The 12,684-nt window shown below is 42.4% G+C and overlaps 1 protein-coding gene and 1 pseudogene across 2 annotated transcripts; one reads left to right on the top strand and one right to left on the bottom strand.

Moving 5' to 3' along the window:
• Positions 1-714: 714 nt before the first annotated feature.
• On the bottom strand, positions 715-2,650 carry LOC139424022 (GTPase IMAP family member 4-like). 2 transcript variants are annotated; one of them, XM_071175706.1, is made up of 3 exons: positions 2,403-2,650; positions 1,468-2,298; positions 715-1,272 (listed from the first exon to the last, which is right to left on the bottom strand). In XM_071175706.1, the coding sequence occupies exons 1-3, from the start codon at positions 2,464-2,466 to the stop codon at positions 1,172-1,174; spliced, it is 996 nt and encodes a 331-aa protein (XP_071031807.1). In that variant the 5' UTR covers positions 2,467-2,650; the 3' UTR covers positions 715-1,171. The 2 variants fall into 2 exon arrangements, with proteins under 2 accessions (XP_071031807.1, XP_071031808.1); XM_071175707.1 differs by having other exon boundaries at positions 715-1,269.
• A 5,027-nt stretch (positions 2,651-7,677) lies between these two features.
• On the top strand, positions 7,678-12,323 carry LOC139424021 (uncharacterized; annotated as a pseudogene).
• The last annotated feature ends 361 nt before the right edge of the window (positions 12,324-12,684 follow it).

Here is a 12,684-nt window from a genome sequence, read left to right as displayed (position 1 = left end):
CCCGAGCCACTGCCTGTTCACCCCACTATCATCCAGAAGGCGAGGTCAGCACAGGTGCATCAAAGCAGGAACAGAAAAACAGAAAGACAGCTTCTATCTCAAGGCCATCAGACTGTTAAATAGCCATCACTAGCACAGAGAGGCAGCAGCCTACATACATACTTTAAATCATTGGCCACTTTAACAAATGAAACACTAGTCACTTTTAATAATGTCACTTTAATAATGTTTACATATCTTGCATTACTCATCTCATATGTATATACTGTATTCTATACTATCTACTGTATCTTAATCTATACCGCTCTGACATTGCTCGTCCATATATTTATATATTCTTAATTCCATTCCTTGTTACTTGGATGTATGTGTATTAGGTATTTGTTGTGAAATTGTTATATTGATATTACATGTTAGACATTGCTGCACTGTCAGAACTAGAAGCACAAGCATTATGCTACACCCGCAATAACATCTGCCAAACACGTGTATGTGACCAATAAAATTTGATTTGATTTGAACATGCAGATTGATGGGAAATCCTTCACACAGTGTTGTATGCATGAAGATGAGTTATATCAAATAGTTAACGAACATGCGATGACACATTTCAGTCCAGTTCAGAGATACCTTAAGACTCTCAAAACTGATGATATTTGTCCATGGACAATTACACTGAGTATACCAAACATTAGGGACCCCCCCCCCCTTCCTTGGTTGGTGGACCATTCTTGATACACACAGGAAACTGCTGAGCACAAAAAACACAGAAGAATTTCAGTTCTTGTCATGAACCAGTGGGCCTGGCACCTACTCCCATAACTCGTTCAAAGGCACTTCAATATTTTGTCTTGCCCATTCATCATCTGAATGACACACATACACAGTCCAAGGCTTCAAATCATTATTTAACCTCCTCCCCTTCATATACACTGACTGAAGTTGATTTATCAAGTGACATCAATAAGGGAATATAGCTTTCACCTGGATTCACCTGGTCAGTCTGTCATGGAAAGATAGTCATTATTTTGTATACTCAGTGTATATTGGCAGTCCATATCCAAAATCAATAGTGGAAGATATGAATGTCTTTTGGACTGTAGTCAGTATAATGTTATAGACCATCAGGAAGTCAGCAAGTTCTTCGTCTTTCTGTGTCTTCTCCCCTATTTTATTGTGTCTTACATCTCTGATCTCTAATGGCCCTGAGGTCAGACCAGGTGAGGTGTGGTGGGGCTGATGTAGGATCGGCTGAGCTGCTTTCCAGACCTGCTGTTGAACCACAAGATGTGTAAGTACAATGTATTTTTACATTCCATTCTTTATAATGTTCACACATTGAGGAAATACTGGCAGACATACAGTATATATTGTTTGTCTCATTTGACAACTGATGGGCATATTTAGGCATCACATAAAACAACTTTCTCATTAAGTACTGTAGGTATAGTATAGTGTTTTACTCACTGTCTAATGTTTCATCTGTGTATCTCCTCCTCCCTCTCTGCTGTCTCGTGGACTCCTCTGTGGTCTTCCCTCCCTCCCCTTGCACCTCCTCTTTCTCCTCCTCCATCTCCAGCTCTCTCAAAGCCTCCTTGGCCCTCCTCAGATCCTCCTCTCTCTCCCTGTCCTCCTCCTGGTGCCTCCTCTCCTCCTCCTCCTCCTTCTCCCTGGCCTCCTCCAGTACCTCCTCGCTGGAGAGCAACTCCCCTCTGTTCTTGGCCACCATGTTGTCCAGCTTCTCCAGTAGCTCCGCCACGGCATCGTGGCCCTTCCTGGACCTGCCATACAGGGCATGATAGCGGCCCCCACATCGCTCCACCAGGCCCTGGAGCTCCTCGCTCTCCTCCACCTCCTCCTCTAAGGTGGCATCCTTCAGCCGCCCACCCTTCACAGTGAACAGCACCACGGTATGCCCCCAAGCCCGCTCCCCCAACAGCTCCACATGCTCCTCGGCTGCCTGCCGCTCCCGTTTGGTAAAGGAGAAGGAGAGGGGCACCACCAGGAGCACGGCGTGGGGGCCAGGCTGGCACAGCGACACGCCCCGGATGATCTCCCTCCTGACCCCCAGAGAGGAGCCCCTGGAGGGGAACCACTCCCAACCAGGCGTGTCCACCACCGTCACCTGCCTCTCAGCCACCTCTCTTTGCCGCTTTACCGCCTCCCTTGTTCTCACCCCCACCGCGTCAAACACCTCACTGCCCAGGATGGCGTTGCCCACAGCACTCTTCCCTGCCTCTCGCTCTCCGATCAGGATTATTCGCAACCCTGAGACCACAGAAAGAGGGACTGCTTGGCCTGTAACAAGTATCACATCAAATTAATGTACAGAATAACACAAATGAATTGCATTTAATTTTCACTTCCTGTTTCCCATACGCCAGGATAGATCAAAAACTTACCTGGTTGAGAATCTGGCGACTTTCCAGTTTCTTTCATTTCCACCATGACCTCCTCTGAATCCATGTTGAAACCACTGTTTATCACTGTTGTATGATAACACAACCAGTGCCTTCTAAAATGCTACTTCATGCTTGTCCCCTTTCATCAGATCTTAAAGTATACAGTAGCTATTTTGTTAAAGGAAGAATATCTTCCCCACTCCTCTCCCCTCCCGGGATACTTTGTTGTCTGAATGGCTTACGGTCTATAGTCGCCCTCTGCTAATCATTCTTTACAGCCCCTTTTACTGTCCCAGGGATCCAAAGTTCACAGTGGGACTGCCTGCATGTTCGCACAGCTAGATAACACTACCTTGGCAGGAATCAACAGTCTGGCTTTGACCCTGCCCCAAGCGATACTGTATGTGACCACAGCTTCTTTATTGTGCCTGAGGAAGACTTGAAACTTTTGGACACTTTTGGAGATAAGGGAAATGGTTCTAATGAGTTAGGAGTTGTTTCTGGACAGGGCCCTGGAGATATTGAACAGACTCACTTATCAGTAGTACCACACATATCACTGGCAAATCTGATTAAATGTGAGATTTAAATGAAAGTCATATTTAGTTGGCATTATCTGTTTGATTGTTGAAGATCCTTCACCAACAGCAACACACAGTGCCTTCAGATAGTATTCTCACCCCTTATCTTTTTCCACATTTTGTTGTGTTACAGCCTGTATTTAAAATATATTAAATTTAGATGACTTGAGTCAATAAGTATTCAACCCCTTTGTTATGGCAAGCCAAAATAAGTTCAGGAGTAAAAAATTGCTAAACAAGTAATAAGTTGCATGGATTCACTCTGTGTGCAATAAAAATGTTTAACATGATTTTTGAATTACTTCGTAATCTTTGTACCCCACACATACAATGTATCTGTAAGGTCCCTCAGTCAAGCAGTGAATTTCATACACAGATTCAAACACACATACCAGGGAGGTTTACCAATGCCTCACAAAGAAGGATACCTATTGGTAAATGGGTAAAGAAAAAGCAGACATTGAATATCCCTTTGAGCATGGTGAAGTTAATTACACTTTGGATAGTGTATCAATACACCCAGTCACGTCCTAACTCAGTTGCCGGAGAGGAAGGAAACCGCTCAGGGATTTCACCATGAGGCCAATGGTGACTTTAATACAGTTAGAGTTTAATGGCTGTGATAGGAGAAAACTGAGGATGGATCAACAACATTGTAGTTACTCCACAATACTAACCTAATTGACAGAGTGAAAAGAAGGAAGTCTGTACAGAATACATGCATCCTGTTTGCAACAAGGCACTAAAGTAACACTGCAAAAAAATATGTGGCAAAGCAATTCACATTTTGTCGTGAATCCAAAGTGTTATGTTTGGGGAAAATCCAATACAACACATTACTGTTTTACTCCTGAACTACCACTCTCCATATTTTCAAGCATAGTGATGGCTTCATCATGTTATGGGTATGCTTGTAATCGTTAAGGACTGGGGAGTTTCTCAGGATAAAAAAGAAACGGAATGGAGCTAAGTACAGGCAAAATTCTAGAGGAAAACCAGGTTCAATCTGCTTTCCACCAGACACTGGGAGATGAATTCACTTTTCAGATGGACAAAGGCCTAAAACACAGTTACAGTTTGACTTAAATCTACTTGAAAATCTATGGCAAAACCTGAAAGGGTTGCTTAGCAATGATCAACAACCAATTTGACAGAGCTGAATAATTTGGAAAAGAATAATGGGCAAATGTTGCACAATCCAGGTGTGGAAAGCTCTTAGGGACTCACCCAGAAAGACACAGCTGTAATCACTGCCAAAGGTGTGTCTACAAAGTATTGACTCAGGGGTGTGAGTACTAGATATTTCTGTATTACATTTTCAATAAATTTGCAAAAGTGTCTTAAAACATGTTTTCACTTTGTAATTATGGGGTATTGTGTGTAGATGGGTGAGAAAAAATAAATGTAATACATTTTGAATTAAGGCTGTAAATGTATGTTTAATCTTTGGCAGATAAAATCATTTTTTAGAAAAAATATATAATTTTCACAGTTAAATGCATTCCGAAGGGTATATCATATGTGACCATAGTTTGCTTATTATAATAGACCACAGGTGATGAAAATGTAATGGGTTAATATTTTATATATACACCTTAACCCATAATAAAACTATGAAATGACTATGTTAACAAACTCTATTAAATGTTTTTCTGACTATGCAAGAAACTACAGTTGCGTTACAGTAACAGGCAATCAAGAAACGTCTGAGAATGGAATTCTAATTACAAGTGCAGTTAATTACTTTGCTAAATGGATTGACATATAAGGCATAAGTTTAAGTTACAAAGCATTAACAAGCATTACACGTGTTTTTCTAGGCATGATCAGACGGAGAGTGAGAAAGATAAAACCATAGCCTGAAAGGCCATGCCCCAAGAGTCCCTGGGGTGGAACCTTTATTTAACTAAGCAAGTCAGTTAAGAACAAATTCATATTTATAATGACGGCCTACCCCGGACAAAACCCTAACCCGGACGACGCTGGGCCAATTGTGCACCGCCCTATGAGAATCCCAACCAGAGTCGGTTGTGATAAAACCTGGAATCGGAAATAAAAGGAACAAGTAATTAAAGAGCGGCAGTAATAACAGTAGCAAGACTTTATTCCGGGGTACCGGTACAGAGTCAATGTGCGGGAGCACCGGTTAGTCGAGGAAATTGAGGTAATATGTACATTTAGGTAGAGTTATTAAAGTGACGAACCGGTCACAACAGAGAGTAGGAGCGGCGTAAAAGAGGCGTTGGAGGGGGGGAGAAAATAGTCTGGGTAGCCATTTGATTAGATGTTCAGGAGTCTTTTGACTTGGGGGAAAAGGCTGTTTATAAGCAAGCCTCTTGGACCTAGACTTGGCGCTCCGGTACCGCTTGCTGTGCGGTAGCAGTGAGAACCGTCTATGACTAGGGTGGCTGGAGTCTTTGACAATTTTTAGGGCCTTCCTCTGACACTGCCTGGTATAGAGGTCCTGGATGGCAGGAAGCTTGGCCCCGGTGATGTACTGGGCTGTACGCACTACCCCCTGTAGTGCCTTGCAGTCGGAGGCCGAGCAGTTGCCATACCAGGCTGTGATGCAACCACTCAAGATGCTCTCGATGGTGCAGCTGTAGACCCTTTTGAGGATCTGAGGAGACCATACCAAATCTTTTCAGTCTCCTGAGGGGGAATAGGTTTTGTCGTGCCCTCTTCACAACTGTCTTGGTGTGCATGTACCATGTTAGTTTGTTGGTGATGTGGACACCAAGGAACTTGAAGCTCTCAACCTGCTCCACTATTGCCCCGTCGATGAAAATGGGGGCGTGCTTGGTCCTCCTTTTCCTGTAGTCCACAATCATCTCCTTTGTCTTGATCACGTTGAGGGAGAGGTTGTTGTCTTGGCACAACACAGCATGGTCTCTGACCTCCCTACAGGCTGTCTCATCAATGTCTGTGATCAGGCCTACCACTGCTGTGTCATCGGCAAAAGTAATGATGATGTTGGAGTCGTACCTGGCCGTGCAGTCATGAGTGAACAGGGAGTACAGGAGGGGACTGAGCATGCACCCCTGAGGGGCCCCAGTGTTGAGGATCAGCGTGGCGGATGTGTTGTTACCTATCCTTACCACCTGGGGGCGGCCCGTCAGGAAGTTCAGGATCCAGTTGCAGAGGGAGGTGTTCAGTCCCAGGGTCCTTAGCTTATTTATGAGCTTTGAGGTCACTAGGGTGTTGGACGCTGAGCTGTAGTCAATGAATAGCATTCTCACATAGGTGTTCCTTTAGTCCAAAAAAAAAAAAAAAATATATATATATATATATATATATATATATATATATATATATATATATATATATATATATATATATATATATATATATATACAGTGCCTTGCGAAAGTATTCGGCCCCCTTGAACTTTGCGACCTTTTGCCACATTTCAGGCTTCAAACATAAAGATATAAAACTGTATTTTTTTGTGAAGAATCAACAACAAGTGGAACACAATCATGAAGTGGAACGACATTTATTGGATATTTCAAACTTTTTTAACAAATCAAAAACTGAAAAATTGGGCGTGCAAAATTATTCAGCCCCTTTACTTTCAGTGCAGCAAACTCTCTCCAGAAGTTCAGTGAGGATCTCTGAATGATCCAATTTTGACCTAAATGACTAATGATGATAAATACAATCCACCTGTGTGTAATCAAGTCTCCGTATAAATGCACCTGCACTGTGATAGTCTCAGAGGTCCGTCAAAAGCGCAGAGAGCATCATGAAGAACAAGGAACACACCAGGCAGGTCCGAGATACTGTTGTGAAGAAGTTTAAAGCCGGATTTGGATACAAAAAGATTTCCCAAGCTTTAAACATCCCAAGGAGCACTGTGCAAGCGATAATATTGAAATGGAAGGAGTATCAGACCACTGCAAATCTACCAAGACCTGGCCGTCCCTCTAAACTTTCAGCTCATACAAGGAGAAGATTGATCAGAGATGCAGCCAAGAGGCCCATGATCACTCTGGATGAACTGCAGAGATCTACAGCTGAGGTGGGAGACTCTGTCCATAGGACAACAATCAGTCGTATATTGCACAAATCTGGCCTTTATGGAAGAGTGGCAAGAAGAAAGCCATTTCTTAAAGATATCCATAAAAAGTGTCGTTTAAAGTTTTCCACAAGCCACCTGGGTTACACACCAAACATGTGGAAGAAGGTGCTCTGGTCAGATGAAACCAAAATTGAACTTTTTGGCAACAATGCAAAACGTTATGTTTGGCGTAAAAGCAACACAGCTCATCACCCTGAACACACCATACCCACTGTTAAAAAAGTTTGAAATATCCAATAAATGTCGTTCCACTTCATGATTGTGTCCCACTTGTTGTTGATTCTTTACAACAAAATACAGTTTTATATCTTTATGTTTGAAACCTGAAATGTGGCAAAAGGTCGCAAAGTTCAAGGGGGCCGAACACTTTCACAAGGCACTGTATGTCTGAAATGGTTACTACATGTGTCAGATACCCTCTGAAGTCGCTAGGATTTTACAGAACATTTAATTTAGTCTCGCCATCCTTCCAAATAAAACTAAAAAAATAGTTTACATGTAAGTAAATAATCCACAATATTGTTCCACGCTACAGATTTGTTTACTAATGGATTGCTAAAGGATGCTCTGTTTTGGGCGTTTCTTTCTCGCCATTCAAAGGAGTGGTGGTGACGTGTCCAAGCGTTCTTATCGTAGCTCAATGTTGAGTTTGGTGAAGTAAGGGAAACGAAACTGAGAAGACAACATTCCAGTGTAGGGAGACTGTAGGGAACAGCATTCACCCTCTTTGTCAAGGTGAGTGAGCTTTATACATCCATATTTCTTTACACAAATGAAACAGTTGAAACAAGAAAAGGGCTTTTAACCCGCCACTGTTTCAGGTTAAAATTGAGGGATGGAATTGGAGATTGTAATCACTCTTAAATTCACAGACAGACCTATGGATGCAAGGACTGACCATTCATGATATCAAAATTATAGTTTTAACTATGTGTTAAAGGTATAGTGTTTTGTTTACGTTTACTTTGTAAACATTAGAGTAAAACAAGCTTATATGTTGGGTTTTGATGGGGTACAAGAGTTGAACTAAACTAATGAGGCAGTAAGTTATATTCTTCAAGAGATAATGGGTAGATAAGGTTATCGTTACTTTATAAATCCACCGTAGAAGTGCTCGGAGCAGGTGCAATTTGCAGTGCAAGAACAAGCAAACGTATAACACCTGGCTTGTCATGCTGAATTCAAATTTGGGCTGTACAACATGCAAAAAGGTAGGGTGTTTGGGTCTAGAAACGACTGGAGGGATAATACTAGCTAGCAAAAGTGTTGGTGGAATATACAGTATCATCCTCTTCCTCTGAAGAGAGCCTTCAGAAAAAAGGTTTCTGAACATGCCCGAACCAAGGCGCATTTGTTGGTAGCAAGCCTTGCAGACACGGCTAAAGACGACACCCAGGTTATAGTTAACACTCAAAATGGAAAAAAATAGACTATACAGCCAGAGTCTTCCGAACAGCTTTAGAACGAGACTAAACGTCATAGGCACAGGCTCGTTCATGGTTTTAAACAAGAAATTGACTGTCAGGAGATACATGGACTTGACATGGGGAGAGTCATTGTGGGAGGTTTTGAAAACTACGGTAGGAAAACTGTTGTCCTGTACAAACTTGTTCTGTACTGTGAAATTAATCCGAATATGTATAGGCCTATATATTATCATATGTGTGTTCTGCTGTAGCCTATATTGATTTATTTTATTTGAAGTTATAATATTAGGATATTGTGATATTTGTTCTGCTACTACATTGATTCGGGTCTTGTAAACCTTCCAGCTGAGTGTGTTTTATATGCATATGGCGGGTGTTCTGCGGTGACGTCTGAAATTGTTGCTGTACACTGATGTCTAGAAAGTTAGGCTCTCGCGCTCACTGTGTTCCCGGGACCTCCCGATGTACAAATGAATCACTGTGTTTGCCCATGTGATGTATCTGAATCCTGTTTCTAAATTTATATCAGAATAGAAATGCAATGGCTGTGATTTTTATTTTGAATTATCCACAGTTCCATTGGACATGCCTTGGGGACAAGGCAACACTGTTCAGTAACGATATCAACCAAACCAGGAAATGTCCAAACACAGGGAGAGCGTCATGTCACGGTGAGACTATTAACCAGTTAATTGTATCTAAATGTAATCGAAAACGTCAACTTAATCCCCAAATGTAATTATGTATCATGAGGGTCATAAAAAATAACTAGTAATGCTGCATTTTCAGGACACAAGCTCAAGTTCACAGTACAAATATTTAATATTTTTATGATGTATTTCCTGTTCAACAAAATCGTATGAATATGGCTTGACGTTACATATGCTTTCTAAATATAGCATAATCATATAAAAAAATGACTAACTATAAGATTTCACCTTCCTTATAACTGTAAATGACATATTTGTATGTTTAGTGTTAGAGAAAATGCATATTTTTGCAAGGTCTCTCTTGATCAAACTGTCTGCTGTAGCTTGGCTTCCTGAACTTGTTAGGAACTCCCCTTTCATCTCATATCAATCCTGGCCCTCTATGACAAACATAACGTGTTATTTTTAAGTATTTTTTAATCTATACATTACATCTACATGTACATCTTACATCTAAGAGGTTTAATAACTGGGGCAGAAAGGATAGTGTTGCTGGGCTACTTTAAATTGACAGCAGAGGGCAATGTTGACAAAGAATCCAAGGTATTCAATAAAGGTAGTTCAATAAAAGGGTCAAGTTGGTGGATAGGCACTCTGTATCTACAACTTTGTAATTTTATATACTGATTATCCTGAATTCAATAGTGAAGCTCCTGACTGAAGCCTACTTTTCTTCCAGATCAGAGTTAACAAGGGAGCTCTTGGGCCAGTACATCTCTGACACCCTCAGCAACATTCACACAGTGAGGGAGTTCTGTGACAGGCATTCCAAATGGGCCCTTCAGAGGGAGACAGAACTGGAAAGGATGAGGGACATCAAGCAGAGGGCAGACAGAATTGACCTTAAGTTCGACCATGTCCGTAACTCCGAGACCAAGGCCAAGGCGTTTGGGGAGTTCGTATGGAGCGGTCTGACCCAGGGGACTGCAGACAGTAGGCGTCAGGAGCTGGAGAAGGAGCTGGGGGCTGTACTAAAGGACACTCTGGGAGGCCTGGAGAAGCTGGATTACTTCCTGAATGCTGTGGAGTGTCTGGCGGTCACCTGTCTGTTGGTGTTTGAGGAGAACAGGTTCCTCTGTCTGCCTCAGGGGACGAGCCCTGCCAGTGTTCAGGCTGTCATCACTGCTGCCAGAATATCCTGCCCTCTCCTCATCTACTTTAAGAGGGATGCTAAGGCCTTCTTTATGCCCAGCCTCCTCAATGTAGAGGTGCTGGCCCTCCAGCTGGACAGATACATAGAAATCAGCAAGCAGCTCTGTAAGAGGATGGACATAGTGTAAGTGGAGCTACCATCACAATTGCTTCAACATTAACTTATGTCATGTTCTTTATTGCCATTTTACAAACACTTGATGTCCATTTTTTCCTTCTAGATTACAGATCAGACAACAGCTTGGGAGTAATCTTAAAATCATAATTTATATTAGCATAGTTGTACTATTTTCCCTCATTTTTGTCCTTCTCAGATGTCATTTGACAAGGTTCTTTGGCTTATGTGATTCAAAATCCACATATAAATGTAATGAATATAATGTAATGTTGAAATTAATATGCATTGTTACAGTAGCTCCATCAGTCAAATGCTGTTCTGGAAAAAGAAGAATGACATCCCTGTGGTCAACCTTGATGATGTGAGTGAAAAGTCCATAGAAAAGATGATGGACCAGTTGAATCAGTTGAATGATATCAGGTAAGGTTAGTTTGGTTGTGGTCTTTAAACTTCTGTTGATATTTGTATTTTATTGGTAGACAGTAAATATATGTTGAAACTGTCTCCTCTCTGTCAGGATGGACCAGCACCTCAGACTAACATTCCTGTTCCAAGAGGCTGCTCAGCGCTTCATTGGCCGGTTCAGCCAGCGCCGACCCAGGATGGAGCAGTTTCTGACCGATCTGGAGGTGAATGCTGTGCAGCTGGACAGGATGAAGCTGGGGGCTAAGATCTCCAGTGTGGCAGGCAGCTCAGTGGGGGTAGCTGGAGGGATCCTATCCATCGTGGGCTTAGCTCTATCCCCTGTTACGGCTGGGGTGTCACTGGCTCTCACCATTACAGGGGTCAGCCTGGGGGTCACCAGTGGGGTCAACAGTTTAGCCACTGGTATCACAGAGATGAAGGTCAATAGCATCCATGAGAAGAAAGCCAGTAAAGTCTTCCAGAGTTTCATGGAGGATGTGGAGAGTCTCCAGGAGTCTCTGGAGAATGTGGCCACTACTATGGAGCCCATCCTGGGGCAGAGCAGGGTGGACGGCGTGCTGGGGGCAGGGAAGGTGATTGCCACAGCCGGGGCCATTGGAAAAGGCATCGACTCCATAGTGGACTGTGCCTCGGCTCTGAGTGTTAAGGCCCTTGCAAAGGAAGATCTGATTGCAAGCGCTGGTAAGTTGGCGCTCCAGGAAGGCAAAGCAGCACGAAACCTACCCAAGCTAGCAGGGGACATCCCAGACATTGGACAGGTGGCCAAAGGCACCCCACTAGCCCTCTCCAGCTCGGCGCGGGCTGGTTTTATCACTCTCAACGCCCTCTTCATTGGCCTGGATGTTTTCTTCATCTGTAAAGACAGTGTGTGCCTGGCCAAAGGCAGCAAGAGTGAGTTCTCCCAGCTCATCCGTGCCAGAGCGGCATTGTGGCGCACAGAGCTAGACTCCTGGCAGAGGATCTACGACTCGCTGTGTAGAGGAATTTGGAAGTTCAGGAAGTGCCAGAGAATCCTGGCACAGCCTTTTTACCCTCCTGGAGGGGAATCTGAAAGAGAAAAAATCTATGTAGGACAACATCAATGACCAGTTTGAAGTTAGGGACTGTCAAACATACTGTACAGTTGCACATACTGTACATTGCCTATCTGTCAGTCATTTTGATTATGCATTTTACTTGATTCTCCGTTATTTATTAAATGTAATAATGTTTCTATGATTGTGCTGCTGACATGTACATGCACAGAAGACTTATTCCTCCCTTCACCAGTAGTTGAAGACGTCTTGCTAACAGGCAATGAAACATGTTTGTGCAATTTATTCTGATGTTGACTTGTGTGAAAAGGTTTCAATGAGACTTAATGAAATGGAAAGGGACTAATTATGTCTGGCCTTATTTGTGTCAATAATAATAGGCCTAGTTTCTGGTGTTCTGAAATACCTTTGTAAAACAATTATTTAATAAATCCTTTTTTAATTGGTCTTTTCTCATTTTCATCATAACATTTTAATACGGGACGTCAGAGTGAAGCAGTCTGTAGTCATGTGTACAGCAAGACAAGGGCATTATGTTGTACAACAGAACACAATAAGAACACTCCGTATGTTTCACCTGATATGTTCTGCTTCCACACAACTTATTGTAATGGTGATTATAAATCATCCTAAAACATGAGTTCCCGATCTGTAATCCTATATGTACAAAAAGTGTTAAATCCCTTGCCCATGTCATTCATCTCTGGACTTTGTCCTGGAAAAGGAATCACTTTTCAAAATGTTGCATACAAG

The sequence above is a fragment of the Oncorhynchus clarkii genome, chromosome 13, assembly GCF_045791955.1.
Source record: "Oncorhynchus clarkii lewisi isolate Uvic-CL-2024 chromosome 13, UVic_Ocla_1.0, whole genome shotgun sequence".
Lineage (NCBI taxonomy): Eukaryota > Metazoa > Chordata > Actinopteri > Salmoniformes > Salmonidae > Oncorhynchus > Oncorhynchus clarkii.
Note: the sequence above shows the minus strand (reverse complement) of the source record. Positions and strands in the feature narration are given on the sequence as shown.

What these genes read in the sequence shown, in the direction of transcription:
- LOC139424022 (XM_071175706.1), bottom strand. Translation starts at nt 2,466, where the DNA reads ATGGATTCAGAGGAGGTCATGGTGGAAATGAAAGAAACTGGAAAGTCG. An exon ending in GTCGCCAGATTCTCAACCAG is followed by an intron (nt 2,299 to 2,402) that starts GTAAGTTTTTGA and finishes TACTTGTTACAG; the next exon opens with GCCAAGCAGTCCCTCTTTCT. An exon ending in CACAGATGAAACATTAGACA is followed by an intron (nt 1,273 to 1,467) that starts GTGAGTAAAACA and finishes GTGGTTCAACAG; the next exon opens with CAGGTCTGGAAAGCAGCTCA.